This window comes from Phasianus colchicus, chromosome 4 (assembly GCF_987193195.1).
Source record: "Phasianus colchicus chromosome 4, bPhaCol1.hap1.1, whole genome shotgun sequence".
NCBI classification, from domain to species: Eukaryota; Metazoa; Chordata; class Aves; order Galliformes; family Phasianidae; genus Phasianus; species Phasianus colchicus.
Window position 1 is genome coordinate 15,880,168 of NC_143439.1, and position 17,290 is coordinate 15,897,457.

The 17,290-nt window shown below is 41.0% G+C and overlaps 1 protein-coding gene across 1 annotated transcript in view; it reads left to right on the forward strand.

The window, feature by feature from the left end:
• The first annotated feature begins 47 nt into the window (after nt 1–47).
• The window catches only part of LARP1B (La ribonucleoprotein 1B), a 34,035-nt gene continuing 16,792 nt past the window's right edge, over nt 48–17,290 (forward strand). Inside the window, exons 1-7 of the mRNA XM_031607450.2 lie at nt 48–339; nt 7,361–7,422; nt 8,483–8,542; nt 11,421–11,589; nt 12,954–13,097; nt 16,143–16,286; nt 16,545–16,713. Of these exons, the coding sequence (XP_031463310.2) occupies nt 63–339; nt 7,361–7,422; nt 8,483–8,542; nt 11,421–11,589; nt 12,954–13,097; nt 16,143–16,286; nt 16,545–16,713 (1,025 nt within the window). The 5' untranslated portion in view covers nt 48–62. The remainder of the gene's footprint in view (nt 340–7,360; nt 7,423–8,482; nt 8,543–11,420; nt 11,590–12,953; nt 13,098–16,142; nt 16,287–16,544; nt 16,714–17,290) is intronic.

Genomic DNA, 17,290 nt, shown 5'->3' on the forward strand with positions numbered 1-17,290 from the left:
GCCGCCCCGCCTCGGCGCCCCGCCGCCTTCCCCCGAGGGCCGCTCGCGGCGGCCGGCAGGGCATGTCCGCCGCGCAGGTGTCCGCCGCGCCCGCCGAGCGCCCGGCCTGGGGCGCCGAGGGCCGAGACGGGCCGGCGGAAGGGGCCCGGCGGAGAGAGCCCGGTTCGCCCGGCGGGAAGGAGGCCGCGGAGAGCGGCGGCCGGCGGGAGCCCGAGCCCGACGAGCGGCGGCGGCGGCCGGCGGCGGCCGAAGCCCCTCCGCCCAAGGAGAACCCGTGGACGAAGCGCAGAGCCGCGCGGGACGGCGCGGCCGACGGGCAGCCCGCGCTGCGGGAACCAGGTGCGGGGCGAGGCGGCGGGCCGGGCGGGCGGGGTGCTGGCCGGCGCCGTGCGTCGCTTTCGGTTCCGCGGAAACGCCGCGTGTATCGGGCAGAGCGCGTCCCGTCCCTTTCCTCCTCCCCCGGCTCCGCTTTCCGTCGCGCTGCACGCGGCCGGCCCCGAGAGCTTCTACATACATGGGCACGGCGGCGCGGAGGAAGGCTGCGGCCGCTGCAGGCCCGGCACCGCGAGCGGAGCGCTCAGCCGCCCGTGCGGCGCTGCTGACATGTAGGAGCGTTGCCGAATCCCCGCTGCTTTCCTGTGGGTCGGCTCTTTGTTTCTGTTTTGCTTTGGTTAGTTGTTTTGTTTTGTTGTTGTTGTTGTTTTACCTATTTATAGAATTTCCCCGTTCGGTTCGCTCCTGAGTTTTTTCAGAAGGTTGGGCTTGCGAAGGCCTTAGTGTTAAGAGCTGTAGTCAGCTCGCTCGTGCTGACGGTTCAGGCTGCTTCCGTGGGAAGAGATGGGGACCAAGATGGGCAGCTTAGTGCAATTTGCTGGCCTTTAATTACCCCAAATGTAAAATAAAGCTGTGTGAGAGCTCCACACAGGCCGCGGGCTGCAGACCTGGCTGAAATTGCCCGGCGTTAGCCTTGGGCCCCTGTGGAGTTCCTCGAAGTCAGCACTTCTTGGAGTGCTGCTGTCAGCCTGAAGCAGCTGCCAGCCTCACATACTTAGCCTGGCGTGTGCTGCCTGTGCTCCTGAGGGCTCCTGACAGCCCCACTTGTGTTCTCGTGGTCGCTTTTATCCTGGAATTAATTGTGTGCCTTCCTTACGAAGAGAGAAATGTATCCCTGGACAGTTCCAAGCAGACATATCATGCAGGCAGACAGAAATGCTCTCCAGACCACAGAACTTTTATTTAACTGCAGATGAAACCTTTTGGCAGCACGTGTGCCCATCGGTAGCATGGGGCCGTGCTGCCTGTGTGTACTGACGCACTCGTAAATGCCGACTTAGCGTCGCTCCTGCAGCCCAGCACTGTGCTGCAGCTGCAGTCCTGCCCGTACATGACAGGGAGCTCGTCACCTGCCCGAGCTGCTGGGGCAGTCCCAGTAATAGTACAGCGGTGCAGTAATGCCTCGTGGGCCTGGTCGGGCTTGTGCTGGAAATGCTGCTCTTTGCTGAGGTTTTGTTTCCCACTTAAGGCAAAAGACAAAAATAGTTGTTGGGGAAGAGAGAATGGAGGTGTGGAGTTCATGCACCACGTACATTACGTGCTTAGTTTGATTATTTCAGAGAGCTTTAAAGCTTTTCATCTGTACAGAAGTTATTATATATGAAATTACCACCTAACCGAGCTGTTGCACTGGACTATCTTTTTCAGTGACAGAATTCAGCAAATGGAGTCACTGGTGGCAGTGGTACCAGTAAAAGACATGTGGAGGGGTGTGCTGTGGTGTGGCTGCCACGGAGAGCTTTGGGGTGAGCTTTGCAGTGCCTGATCCAGCAGGGCTTCACTGTGTGTGTGCCACCATCTGCAGGAGTTGTGTTCTGAAGCAGAGAATTGACAGCAGTATCAGTTGCACAAGGCCCTTGTAAGTGTGGTAGTATGGAAATTATGCATATGAAATAGTAAGTCAGTGAGCAGAAGCACTGCTGGGATGGAATGTAAAACCGTCCATACAGGGGATAATAAAACGGAAAAGAATCTCGCATCAAAGTAGCAGCTGAATCCTGTTCAACTCGTTGATCTTGGCCTAATTTGTTGAAAGTTTCCTGACACATGCATGTATGGCGGCGTGCTCAGTGATAGTTACACGCCGAGAAGGCTGCTTTCAGGCAGTCATGCGCTGTGGTGTTACTCATCTGTACCACAGGCAGAACCAACTCCTTCTTTTGAAGGCAACTGCTAAATCACTGGACAGACAATAAAAGGAAAAAGTAATGGAAAAAGCTTAAAAGTCTTTCCTGGTGAAAGAATTCTGTCCAAGCATTGTTACCTTTTAATTTTGGGTGTCGGATATGTCAGTAGGTTTTAATAACACAGTGGTAAACCAAACACTTCATATGAACGTACTTAATGTTTTTATGGTGTGTTTGTTACTATAGTTGGGTGTTCTGGAGTAAGCCTTTTATTAAACTTCTCCTGAGTAGAACAATTTCAGAATGATACAACTGCTGCTGCTAATCTGCAGTTAATTCATGGAGAAAGATGGGTAGCAATATGGAATTGCCAATGAAGTTCGTGGGTTCCTATCTAACCCCAGGATCCATGGCACAGGAAGACAGCTTTGGCAGGGACTACCCATGGTTAAAGGCAGTTCTTGCAGCACACACGTTCCTCCCTGCTTCTCCTGTACTGCTGAGCTTTCACTGCGTCTTCATTTCTTCAAGTTGAAACTCAGTAATTAAGAGAGGAATGCTGCAAGGAGGAAGTGCCGTGTAATCATGTTGATAACCATTTTTTACCAGGTAACAAGATAAGTTTTGTTTTAAATGGAGCCAAGGAGATGTGTCGCTACTGAGGCCGTGTAGCAAAGCAGCATTATTCCTGTTTTCCTTGTCTTTCCTTTGAATTTTGTTTTATCTTAGCCTGCCCTTGCAGTCAGGCTCTCCCAAAAGAGGTTGGTTACCCTTCCTCCACTTAAATAATTCCCAGCATGGAGTTGTTGAACTGATTGTATTCAAAAGTTTTCCCAGCTCTTTGATGAAATACTGCCTTTTTTTAATAAGTTTTTAAAAGGGAACCCAAACAACAAGTTCTGTGGTCTGTATAGCTGATCCTGGACTCAATAGAGTCATTAGGTAATTGCTCAAGAACAGTCCGTGAAGTTTATGGAAGTATTCTTTAAAGTAAAATATCCGTGGTGAGTTTGCTTCCTAATGTTCTTTGATATTGTAGTTAATAAAAGTAACTGCATGCTTCGGTCTTTCATATTTTGCTCAGTTTGTCGTTCTTCACTCCATTGATTTCTGGACGTTGAGGACTGCCGTCATCTGATTCTGTGAAACTGATTCACATGTGCTATTGATTAGCTATGGTCTGTTAATAAGCAGGTGTTGCTTAGGTAGCAGGTACAGCTTAGTAAAGGTGTGCTGTGTTATTTAGGATAACAGGCTTTACAGTTTTGATGAATAAATGGGCAAATGGGCAAAAAAGGACTATCAAATCCTTTGGTGTATTTCATGCAAATGCTGTCATTATTTCTCATTAATTCACTGTGGGTTTGAGTAGCAGCTTTTTTATTTTAAGAATTATCAAGAGATACAGCATCAGTGATTATCCTACCCTTGAAGGGAGTAAAAGCATTCTCAAATCTGCTGTCTGTGTTTTCCAGACCTATGACAGTGCATAGAACACAATCTGTTTGCATGGTATGGTATTTTTGGTTACTAAACTGGAGACTGTTAGGAGAGAGAAATGCATCCTGCTGCCCAGAACTCCATGCAGACCTGGCTGTGCTCTGGCACGTGCTCCTGCTTCAGCATGAGAGCTTTTGTAGAAACTGAGCCACAGGTTGCAGCTTTCTATGAAGCAGCTAAGAACTAAATAATAGTAGAAATGAAGCAGAGGTTAAGAAAGAAGTGTAATGATTGACGTCACATGTTGAAGACTTCTTTTCCTATTGATTGTTCAGCACTTGTTACACTGAAAAGCTCATTCTGACTATAAACACATGTAAGGCCCCGTCTGGAATATTGCATCCAAGTGTGGATCCCCCGGTACAAAAAAGACAGGGAGCTGTTGGAGAGGGTCCAGAGGAGGGCCACGAAGATGATCAGGGGACTGGAGCACCTCCCCTATGAGGACAGGCTGAGGGAGCTGGGCTTGTTCAGCCTGGAGAAAAGAAGGCTGCGGGGTGACCTCATTGCAGCCTTTCAGTACCTAAAGGGAGCCTACAAAGAGGAGGGGAATCAACTCTTTGAAAGGGTAGATAACTGCAGGACAAGGGGAAATGGTTTTAAGTTGAAGGAAGGGGAGATTTAGGTTGGACGTCAGGGGGAAGTTCTTCACAGAGAGAGTGGTGAGGTACTGGAACAGGCTGCCCAGTGAGGCTGTGGATGCCCCGTCCCTGGAGGTGTTCAAGGCCAGATTGGATGGGGCCCTGGGCAGCCTGGTCTAGCATTAAATGGGGAGGTTGTTGGCCCTGCATGTAGCAGGGGGGTTGGAGATTCGTGATCCTTGAGGTCCCTTCCAACCCTTGGTCGTTCTGTGATTCTTTAAGGATGCTGGTGACATAATGCAGTGCCTTGGTTTGTTCAAGTAGCGTGAGGAAGTTGGTCCAACTAATGCTGTTTTGCTATAAAATGCTTGAACTACTGTAGGAAAGGATGTTAGTAAGAATCTTGGATCATAAATCCATTCTTTAAATTTACACTAGCATATGTTCCAAGGGATTGTTTTGTCACGTTTGCAAGACCTATACATTTATTTGTTAACATAAATAAAAGGTTCTAAAATAAACAGGCTAAAATAAACCTAATTTGCCTTATAGTTGGTGATACTTTGGTAATGCATCTTTATGTGTAAACTTTGCGCCTCTACCTCTGCACAGCATCTGATTTCACCTTTTCTTTGCTGCTGCTTGAGGATTGCTGCTGTTCTGGCAATTTGTCTTTTGTTTTTTTCTAACTGTTGTCTCATACCTTAAAATACTGCACTTGACACGTTGGCACATCCATATCTTTCTGCAGAAAATAGCTTATGTTAGGATGTGATGTATGAATTCTGATTGTTATAATTAAACTTGCTCATCCTTGATTGGTTTTTCTTTCTGCCCACTCCTTCAACGTTCAGCTAAAACCCACCAGGTAAAGTAATTGCAGACAGCTGTATATTTTCAGGGGCTGCTGGTTTCCGTTGTGGCCATAAACTGAAGATATCATTTCTGGTATTCAGCACTGTTACATGATTCTGAAACCAAAGGCTGAGCTAACGTTCAGCATGGAGCTTTTATCTAAATGTATGGTAGAGTGAGCTTTGTCTGCATGGAGGCTGTACTCCTATTTATGAGAATATGACATACTTGATTGAGGTAAAATTTTTAAGGGAGCCCATGTTTTGTTCTTTCACTCTCACCCTCCTTTCCCCACTCCTTATCTTCTCTTTCATGCTTCACACCAAAATCCAGCTCCCAAATGATAAGCTGGCTGGCCAGGAGGGGTCAGTTACATCTGGGTCTGAAAGAGACCCTGGAAACCTGGAGGAGCTCTTACTGGGGAACATGCCTGAGCTCACTGGCCTTTCTGCTCAGAATGGGCACCATCAGCTAGCCAATGTTTTTGCCTGGTGTTAATTTTCTTTTCACTTAGTGTGCAAGTGTATCTTTTAAGTCTTAGACTACTACATGTTAGATTTATAAACAGATAAGAAAGGTTACCTACAAAGCAAGTTGGGTCTCATTTTGCTTGATTCAGGTGGCCTCTATTGCTGCCTTGAATAACATCCTATGACTAAGCTACTGCGGTGAAGCCGAGTTGGCTTTTTTTCTGTTTAATTCCTTGCTTTACCAAGGATGCACTGAGAGAAGTTGTGACAGAGCAGTCCTTGGGTAGCAATTTAAGTAGAAGTGCTGTGAGGTGAAAAAGGTCTTCGGTAAGGTAACCAAACAGCTAAAAGGAGAGCTCTGTTCAGAGAGCAAACACTATGGCTGGTCAGTTTGCTGTGGCGGGCAATTGGCAGCTTTGTTGTTGGCACAAATTAGCTTGTTGCTGCATGACTACAACCTTTTTTGCTTTATTTCATAGAGGGTGGCAGTTGTCTATTGAATGGTAAGTAAAAGTTAGGATCATACATTAATTATGTGCGCTGGGCATAAGGGTGGGGCTCCCAGGGTGAAGCTGCAATGAGGAAGATTAGCAAAGTCAGTGGATGTCAGAGAGATAAGGGCTGAGGAGATGATGTTATCCTCAAGGAACTAAAAATCCCCTAGTGATTTCAGCCGTGCTCAATGGTTTGAGCTTGGCCTTCAGTAAAAGGCTGAAAAAAACTTTTCCATGAAAGGTTGTAGCTGCTTCTCTATGGGAAAGAAAACACAGTGAGAGTGAAACTAAGGCAACTGGAAGAATGTAATTAAAAAATATGCATATTGAGAACAGAATGAAGGTAGGAGAAACTAAAAGTTGATTTTTATCTGTCTGGATCTACTCTCCCAAGAGAAGTTATCTGGTAATAGTTCTGTTGAGTTGTTTTTTTTTTTTTCCCTTGAATGTTCAACAAAAAAAGCTAGAGCACAATTAAATGGGGGGAAAATGAGAAAATTGCGTTCATGTAAAGAATGGAAATTGCATATATATTAAAAGGTGTAATGACTTCAAATGGGCACTGTTGCTCAGGAGGAGTATTGTTATTATGAAGGTTAGGTCTTCTCTTAGAATGGTTCTGAAAATGCATGACTATCAGCTTTCTGGCAGCTAGTTACATTTATCATAAGCAGGTTTTGTAATTTGTGGAATCTGAACAAAGAAATGTATCTACCTTACATTTATTTTGTCTTCTATTGCTTTGATTTGTTTCTGAGCAGTATGGCTCACTTCTTTAGCAGTTGCGTGATTGCTTATGAATTGAAATTACTAGGAATTTGTCAGTGTGTAACAGCTTTTTTTCATGCTCATGTAATGGTAAATTTCCTAAATGAATCGTGTGCTTTAAATATGGCTTCTAATATTTGGGTATTTGTTTGTTTGGGGTCACATTTTTGCTGATAACTGAATTAAAATATCATTGCTTAGAGATAGTCTTGGCATTGTAGCTCATCAAATGCTTACATACTGTCATGTAATATTCTGCTCACCTGGTTTTTTGAGGCTGTTTACACTTGTTGTGAGTTTGAGGTTTTTTGATGCCATATGTTATTAGTTATCTTGTAGTACTCTTGTAGTAATTATGTCTATGAATGTTCATTGGCTTCAATACCAAGCCCACTAAGAAACATTGGTGTAAAATGCTAGATAGCAGAGAAATTGTTAAAGCATACCTTATGCTGCTTAAGCACAACTTACTACATTGCCTGAAAGTATTTTTTGTTGTTGTTCTTTTTCAGAACTAGAGAATTCCACTAAACATGTAAAAGCAGCAAAAGCCAGGACAAGGAAATGCAGCAAGGTTTGTATTTGCCAGAAGAACATTTAGCTTGGAGTTAATGGGCTGCTTGTATTAGAAGACCCAGTTAATATAGCCTGCTTATCTAAACTGGCATTTAGCTCTGCTGATAATACGGTAGGAGAATGAAATCATTTCAAGGAAATGTTTCCACTTGTAAATATCCACAGTAGCTAACAGCTGCTGCTATTAAAAAAGGAAAGGAAAAAAAAAAGGCAAGATATTTTGAAGTTAAGAACAGAAACTTTTGTTTCATCTTCTTATACTTTGACAGTGGTTAATTTTGAAGACAGAGAAAGGTAGAAAACTAAAGTGGTGTGTGTACAAGGGGGTTTGAACAAGGCACGAAATTATATAAAATGAGAAGGGGCTATAATGAAACAATGTAATTTGAGGACGTGGGATGATAGGTTGGTTTTGGAAATGCTATTTCTGTATTATGTTAATAATGAGTGTATTTTATTTTTTGTTGTAAAATAACTATGACAGGAGAGACGTTGAATCTTCTTACTGAACGGTTAAATTTCTAACATTGTGTGCAGTCACGCTTTCTTAGATTGAGTAAAAGCAGTGCTCAAAGGTCTTCCAAATGCTAAAAGGTGTATAAAGAGGAGGATACCTTTAAAGCAAGTAGGGAGCCATGTGTAAGACAACAATCAGCCTTGAACGTTGTTCTTTGTGTACTTCAGTCTGAACTCGTTAGTCTGTTCTAACAATAGAATGTAAAGAATTTTGCTTGTTTATCATCTTTATTTGGCCATGTCCACTTACGTGTTTTGAGTGAAGACATTCTTTAGACAGTTGCTATCACATAGTAGGTAAGATGTGTTGTACCTCGTTTTGGATGTAATTGCAAAGATTGGTTATTTCTGCTGTCGATATATTTTGTTTTAAAAAGCTGCTTATTTATTTTGTGTTGTATTTCCCAGCTTTTAAGAATTGCTAATTCTAACAGCTTTGTTCAAATGGGGATAGTCTTGTCATCAAAGTCAGGACAGTCATCTTCTATGTTTTAAAAGGGGTGAGATCTTGGAAGTAGCACAAAATATGACTGTCTTTGCAGGCTGGTGATTTTGTTGATATCGGAGACTGGCCAACACCAAGTGAAACAGCAAACAATGAAGTAAGTATTTATTGTTATCTGCAATACTATTTTATTAAGAATCACGTGGCCTTCTGTGATTAATGTGGTTGCCATATTCTAGAGTTTGTATTTAATGATAATAATATTATATATATATGCGTAATAATAATTCCAAATGCTGGTCTGTGCTTTACTGTCTATCCTAATACAAGAATGTCTGAACCCTTCACAAGCATACATACATGCACTCTTTCTAGCTTTGCCTATGTGAACGTGCAGAGTAAAAAAGCGCTGTATTTAATGCACCATGTATTTCTTTTATTTCCCTTTTCTGTTCTTCGAGAGGTTTATAAACAGCCACAGACCTGTAACTTTTGGGACTGTGAGCATGCTACACTCTCTTGTCCTTGAATTGTTCTATGCATAGGTGTCCTGGGAATTACCAGAGGAATGGGGATGGAGAAAGGTTTTTTTTCCTATTGCCAATGTCATCAAATTCTTTATTTTACAATATCTCAAGTGATACGTGCATGATATCTCAGACCTCTCTTGTGTTACGTTATTTAAAGCAACGAAGCATAGACAATTCCTGTATATCTGGTGCTGTTTAACTCTGTGCTTTAGTCCTAGCAGAGCATCTTTGATTTTTCTGCTTTTTCATGGTGAGGGAAACCAGAAGATTTGGGTTCAGCACTGTGTGTTGTATAATTGAAAACATCCAAATAGAAGCTGAAAAAGAGCATATTAAGGAAGTTCAGTATAAGTCGTTTGTCCTGTGGGCTCAGATTCTAACACCTTCCCTTTCCCCTAAGTCCTATCTGTATTGTTTATATTAACAACTAAACATCCTCAGGTTTCTCACCAGGCTTTTCACATTGCTGGTCAAACTTCTAGATGTCTGTACATTTGACACAGCACTATGTTTTCTTCTAGGTAGAATTTGTCTCTTCGAGGAGCTTTTTATATAGAGAAAATCTTTGATGTTTCTAGAAGAATCTTTAAAACCTGAACAGATTAAATGCAGATAAAGTAATGGTTGTTCAGTCACTGAAATACCAGCTGGAATATTTTAGTGTGGACGTACATGCCACCAAGGTGCAGGATGTATATAAGTTCCTTGATTTAACTTCTCTTTAGTATCAGTAAGTTCTGTCACTAACATTCCTGCCAGTTGTTGAGATGCTGCTGCTCCAACTCTGCTCACAGGGGAACAGTGGTGATATATTTAACAATACCACAAGGGACACGTGTTGATAGACTCGCTCTCTAAGGCTGCTAATTTACTGGATAACATTAGAAGTGTGTAACTTCACTGGGCATCAAACTCCTGTTTGATTATTCATAAAACTAGTAACAGTTTCATGTGTGCATTTTGTACCTTTGATGCAAAGTGCGCATCCTCTTCATTTGGCACAGTCTAATGACTCAAGCCGTTCCTGAAGATCATGCTTTCAATTTCACTATGGATTGCTTTTCATTTGTAATTTTTCAGGTACATCTCTTGTAATACATGAGATGTAGGAGGCAGCTATGGGCAGATAAATTCTAAAACAATGCCTACAAAAATAAATTCTATACCATAAGTGTTCTGATTCTCAGAAAAGGAGAGGGTCTACCGAGCTTAGTTCTGCCAGATTTAATAGCATTCAAAGAATTCCGTTTTATATCTTTTAATAATACTTTCAATTGTTAAAGCTGATCTATAATTAGGTCTAGAATATGCTTATTTTACCATATCCTTTTTTTGGGGGTGTCTGGAAAACATACACCCGTATCTTTTGTATTCTGTAGTAGCACAGTGCTTTAACATCTGCTGGTTGTGTGAAATTTAGTGTGATTGATGATTTCTGTACAGTATTAATCAGAGTGGTTGAGACAAAAACAGAAATGTGTGATGTTTTCTGAAGTAGTCTCTCAGGAGTATTTATTCTTTTAAGATTTTTTGCTTTCCCAAGTGGTCTAGATTGTATTGCATGAATGTTAATTAAACTTCTGTTGGCTTCAATATGTGAGAATTTAATCACAGAAATCCATGTAGTGTCTGTTAAACCAAACATCAGTTCGTATTTTATCTCAGTTGATTTGTTTAGGGGAAGGTTTTGTATTCAAAGTAATTATGGGGATAGTACTGCCGTATCTACTGTATGCATTCCAGCAAGTTCAAAGCAGTCTCCACAACATAGGAGAACTTCAGTTTGGCAAAAATGGTTGTAAGGTTTAATTTTGCATGAAGATATTATATCCACTCCAAATGACGTTTTCCACTATTTAGTGAAATGCTGTTTTATGTTCTTTGAAATTTGCTGTTCTATGAGATTTCCAAGAAGTGGTGATTTGCAGGATGTTGGCACTACTCAAATGCAAACAGTTCTAAGTAAATGCTATATTCTAATTTTTTGGGAGGAAAAGAGGGGTATAAATCTAATCATACAGCTCCACATCTGTTTTTGGCTCATGTTCTGATTTAATGAAACAGATTTGACAGAGTTAAGAGCTGTTGCTCCTTATAGTTTACATGGACAGCTGGGATTGGTAAATCAAAAAATCACACGATGCTGTGCATTCACAGTTCTGTGAATATAGCTTTTAAAAGTCAATCAGTCTTTCTTTCTTTCCTGTAGTATGAAATTCAGTTTTGAGGTATTTGTTGTACATTCTGTAGCTTTGCAACTTCATGTTAAAAACCAAACCAGACCCTGTTCCTTTTCAAGTATTGTCTTCATAGTCTTGGTAGACTAGCGGAAAATAGGGTTATTTTTTTAAAAAAAGACTTCACAAGGCAACACAGTTGTTAAAACTCACCATCCTGAAGATTTCAAGAACAGCTAATAGTAAAGGAATTTTAATAGGTGAAAGAAATTTATCTTTTGCTATCACCAGCTGTGCTGTCAGAAATAATTACGAGTATCTTTTTCAGTGCAAGTCTCTAAGTCATGGTAAAAAGCCAACAAATAGAAAAGAAAAGGAGGAGAAATTTGATCCAAAAGGCAATAATGGAACCAAGGACAACCTGGAGGCTAACCCAAATGGTCCGGGAGATAACATTAGTGAAGATGAAGGTCAAACTAACAACCAAAGGAAAAAAGGTTTGTCTGGGTACTAAGTGTATTGCAGTAATTAATTGTTGATGCCTTTGTGTTAGTTCCAGTTGAATGACGTGATGGAACATTTTGTTTTGCATTTTTGAGGTAATAACAGGATACATTGTGTTAGGAAGACTAAAACTGGCCTCCTTTCTCAGATTTTGGAGTGTCCTATTTAGTCAAACAGGAATTCTGGAGAAAAAGCAGTTCATGTCCCCCTGGTGATATATAGAGCTCTGACAGAAAATCTCTGGAAAACTGTGGTTTCATTTGATAATCATCTTTCACATTTTTATTCATTGAATAGGTAGAACTGTGTTCATTTAATTTCATACACATATATGCATGCACGGCACTATAGGTGTTATCATTTTAATTTTCATATTCTGCTACTAGCTTACACCTTGAAGTGATCGCTTGAAAACTAAACCAGGTTTGTTGTTTCCTCTTGATCCAATCTGTAACATTAAAAATAGGAAGCAATCATCTCTTTTTCTTAGTCAGTAAACTTGAGTGAAATGAAGACAGAATTAAGGCTTTATAATATTGCTGCCATCAACTGCTTTATTTCTTGATTCCTTAGTGATAGTTCTTCAGATCCTAAAGACCTTTGTTGTTTAGATTTGTTAATCTTGCTGTGTGTATATTAAAAACAAAATCCTGTAGTGCTTTTAGTTTTTTTAATCTAAGTTGAAGTACAAGGCAAAGCATACCACAGGAACAAACTTGGTTGGTTTTGTTTTTCCTCCAATGTGGATTATGAGTGTTATGTGTTACAAAGTTCACAATATTAGTCAAGCATAGAACTATGAATATTATCACTAAGTAAATGGCCAGTAGATGTTTAGGCCAGCTTTCAGCAAGGTACAGCTTTGCTTACTGTTTTTGATGCACAGAAATGAATTTAATCTGAACGTCTTGATGTAAAACTGCTATACCACAGCAAAATTCTCAGGAACTTTTGTATGGTTAGTGATTGCAATCTTTATTTCCATTAACCTGGCATGCTATTTTTTACATAACGTTTCATATGCAAATTGTGAAATTATTTAGTAATGAATTTAGTGTATGTATTTAACTGTATATTTATGGAGCATGCTTACATCTAAAAATTAATTTAACAACTCATCTTCATTTACTTCATATAAGGTTTCCATTCATCTTGAGAAGTTCTTGTTTACTGCATCTGTTGTTGTTCAGTCATTTATTATATCTTAAAAATACACTCTTAAGCTGCTTCTCCTATTTTTTTCACATGGGAATTTACTGTTATTTATAATTTTAAAAGCAGTATTAAATAGAATCTTAAATGGGATTTGAAACTTCAAGCAATATTATAATTAAGAATAAGGTGTTAACTTCTTAAGGTAACAAGCAAAAATGGGTTCCACTTCACTTGGATGATGTAAGGTCAGATAGTCAAGAAAGATCAAGCTCTCGAAGTAACTCAAGATCTCAGCTGGAAACAAACAAGTTAATACTTCATAACAACAGACGGAATGAGACAAGAAGTAAGTAGTTTTCAATCTCTTTGGGTCTTCCCTTTGTAGCAAATGAAGTGTGACTTAAAACTTGTTTGCTGTTAGCGTAAGTCCAATCAAACTGAAGCAGACACATTGAAAGAGCTATGCTGCTCTTCTTGGGTGAAACCACAAGAGTAGGCATTAGTTTGGCAGCTGATGTTGAAACTTGACTTTGCCAGTACTAAAATCCAAACCAAAACAAAAAAAATAGTGTTAATATTTGTCAGGATTCATAAAAATAAATGAATTGTACCATAGTGCAATATTCAAGTTTTAAACTGGAAAGTCTTGTTTAAAACCTTATATTAGATTATTAGATATTCTTCACATATTCATCAGAATTATAACATCTCCGTTAATGACTCTTTTGAGTAAACGAGCTTGGTAACAGTCTATTTTTACAGTCTGTGCTGGTTCAGAACCACGTGTTCTCCTGATGTCTAATGAGTATGTTTTGGGCCACAGTTTCACAGTGCAGAAAGTCTGATAATGTTCTTGTAATAAGGTTGCTCTGTCCTGCTCTACTCCTGTTCCTCCAGTTTGTTGCATCCAGAGCAATTGCTTGTGTACTTCACGCTTTGAATTCTGCATTGGCAATTCTTCTGGTACTGTTCTCTTCTTTTAAGTTCATTTCCCCAATATATTTCTCAGCATGGCCACTGGCACAACAGAGGGTACAGTGCACCGTATCACACAGAATCACAGAATTGCCAGGGTTGGAAGGGACCTCAAGGATCATGAATCTCCAACCCCCCTGCCACACGCAGGGCCACCAACCATCCCACCTAATGCTAGACCAGACTCCCCAGGGCCCCATCCAATCTGGCCTTGAACACCTCCAGGGACGGGGCATCCACAATCTCTCTCTGGGCAGCCTGTTCCAGCACCTCACCACTCTCTCCGTAAAGAATTTCCCCCTGACGTCCAACCTAAATCTCCCTTCCCTCAGCTTAAAACCATTTCCCCTTGTCCTGCTGTCACTCACCCTTTCAAAGAGTTGATTCCCCTCCTGTTTGTAGGCTCCCTTTAGGTACTGAAATGCTGCAATGAGGTCACCCCGCAGCCTTCTTTTCTCCAGGCTGAACAAGCCCAGCTCTTTCAGCCTGTCCTCATAGGGGAGGTGCTCCAGTCCCCTGATCATCTTCGTGGCCCTCCTCTGGACCCTCTCCAGCAGCTCCCTGTCTTTCTTGTACTGGGGGCTCCAGACCTGGACGCAGTATTCCAGATGGGGCCTCACAAGAGCAGAGTAGAGGGGAACAATCACCTCTCTGTCCCTGCTGGCCACCCCTCTTTTGATGGAGCCCAGGATCCCATTTGCCTTCAAAGCCGCAAGGGCACACTGCTGGCTCATATTAAGTTTTTCGTCTACCAAGACCCCCAGGTCCTTCTCCACAGGGCTGCTCTCAAGGACCTCTCCTTCCAGTCTGTAGGGATGCTTGGGATTCCTCCGGCCCAAGTGCCAAACTCTGCACTTTGCTGTGTTGAACCTCATCAGGTTCACCTGGGCCCACCTTTCTAGCCACCATAGCTGGTACTGCCTTTGGTCCTCAGGTGTTCTAAATAGAGCTTGTCAGAAAGTAGAGATCTCAGGCTAACTATAACTCTATGGTTTGTACATTTGCATTTCAGTTTCAGAATTGTGATATGCATTAGCAATTCAAGTGTTTGCTCCCTATAATAATAAGTGCTGGACACTACTGAGATGAGTTCTGTTTTTGAAGTCATGCTAGAAACACTGATGCAAGGGTTTTATCTGGATGTCTGAGGAACAGAAGGGGACAGGGGAAGGATTTTTACTAGTGCTTCACTTTACTCCAGCAGTTATTCCTCAGGAGCCCCGTGGTGAAACAACCACAAACTTCTAGTGTAAACTTTACATCAAGGCCATGGTCATTTAAGATGAATTTCAGAGTGAGAGAGCATAAAACCTCTTCTGTTCTTTGGAAATATTGGTTATTTAAATTCAAACAAACAAACCAAACCTGTGTCAGGCTTAAATACAACAGTTGCTCTTGAACGTGTTATTTGTAGGGCTTTTGCATGTGTCTAGGAGCTGTGTGTACACTCAGTGCAAAAATGAAACTGGCTAGGGGAAATACTTCAAGTAATGCCACATTTGGAATCTCTAAGAGGCTGAGGTCCAAATTCCCATAGAGAAAGACATGTACTGACTAGGACATTTGTAAATTCAAGTTATTATTTGACAGAAGATAAAATACAGAAACTTGAATGTACAAGCATACAGATTTTGTTGCAGGGTTTCTTAAAGATAATTGCTAGTAAAGTGGGATTTCTAATAGGAACAAAAAAACATGTCTTTAGCCAGCCCTATGTTGAAGTTAGCAGATCTCAGTGACATTAGATGGGGTTTGTACACCCAGCTATTCTTCCAACAAAGGAGTTCCCTGGAATATGGGGATGATTTTACAGAGCTTAGATTTACTTGTGTTATCAAAAAGGGATTCTTAAGTTAAAAGCTCCATTTAGGGGAACATCAGTAGAGAATAAAATATTGATGTTTAAAAGGCTGAGTCAGGGGAGTGGTAAATGGCTGTTTCTGGGAACAAAAGGGAGGTTCCAGAGAGCCTTGGAAATCTTTCCCAGAGCAGAATTATCAAGAGCTAGCAGCCCTGTGCAGCTTCCTGTAACTAACTACTGGGAGTTGTCCACGGGAGCAGAGAGTATTACCATGCCTTGAAGGAGAATGGCATGATGATGCATTCCCATCCTAGACTTATCGCATATATTGTGGTCCCTGAGTTGGCATGAGTGTCCAGTTGCTTCGGAAGCATTTGAGATTGACTGCCAGTCAGCTCGTTTACTCCTTATTGCTAGCAGCTTCTACCCACTCACGCTTAGGCACTGCTACACAAACCTTTCTTCAGCAGTTTCATTTCCTTCAACATTTCAGAGTATCCAAAAAGAGTGCTTTTCTGTGCTGTTTTTTAAGGTTAATATCTAGGAATGAATCAGAGACTAATTAATTGTACTGTGATGTTTAATTATGATTGTATGATACTTTTTCTTTTAAAGATTGGCATCGTGATAGAGAAAAGAGAGATGATCATGATGAAGTGTGCAGTGTAAGAAGTGAGGGTGGCAGTGTTCGAGAATTCTCCAGAGGCAGAGGAAGAGGAAGAGGCAAAGGAAGAGGACGAAGCAGAGGAAACCCTAGAAGTATGCAAAGAAATAGATGAGTGGCGTCTGTTTTTTAAACTATGTTTATAATGTTGATGTTTTCATATGAAGTCAGGGTTATCTCAAGATACATATCCTGTAGCTTCATATTTTCAAGTAGTTTGTGGGATTTTTGTTTGTTTTAAATCAGATGTTGAAAGCCAATCATGAGGTAGCGAGTGTATCATGTTTATGTCTTAAAATTTGTCTATACCAGGCTTAATTGAGTTAATTTTTATTTTCACCTGCATTTTGAAGGGAACTTTGACTATTCAGTTGGTTATCAAGAACTGTATGGTGAAATAACTGACCAAGCATTTCAACCTGAGCTTAACTCTAGTATGATGTATTACTACGATGATGGAACAGGAGTGCAGATGTATTCTGTGGATGAAGTTCTTCTGAAAGAATATATAAAACGTCAAATGTAAGTAGATTGTTTAGTATGCAGATATTTTGAAAGATCGTTTAAGAAAGGGATTAAACACTGTTTGGAATGAGTTATCACCCATAAAATGGTGGGGATGAAGACATTTCAACTTGTTTTTGATTTGACCATTTCCAGTGTCTGTTTGAGCTTACTCACAAATGGTGTGAAAAAACATGAGCGATGGGGAGGAATTTTAAGGCAGCTGTTCTGCATCTTGTGCTGTAGTGTGCCTCTAACTCATATACCTTCTTTATTTATGCTACATAGCCCTTTTTTATGTTGTCATGTAATTGAGATACGGATGTCTCTGAGCTTGTGTTTTTGAGTACCATCGGTCTGTTTGCTTATAAAGCTCTTCTTGGGTGGTGCAGCTACAGGTTTCCCTTATTTGCTCTCAATTTCACTTTGAGTGTTCTTGTTAGTTTTATGTTTTCAGAGTGTTTCACTTGAAACATTCAACTGAAAGAGTAGTTCTGCAATGATACTTGATTTTCTAGTAATCTGAAATGTTTACTTTCTCATGTATACCATTAGGAATGAGAAACCATCTGGAAGACTGATTATCACCAGGAGA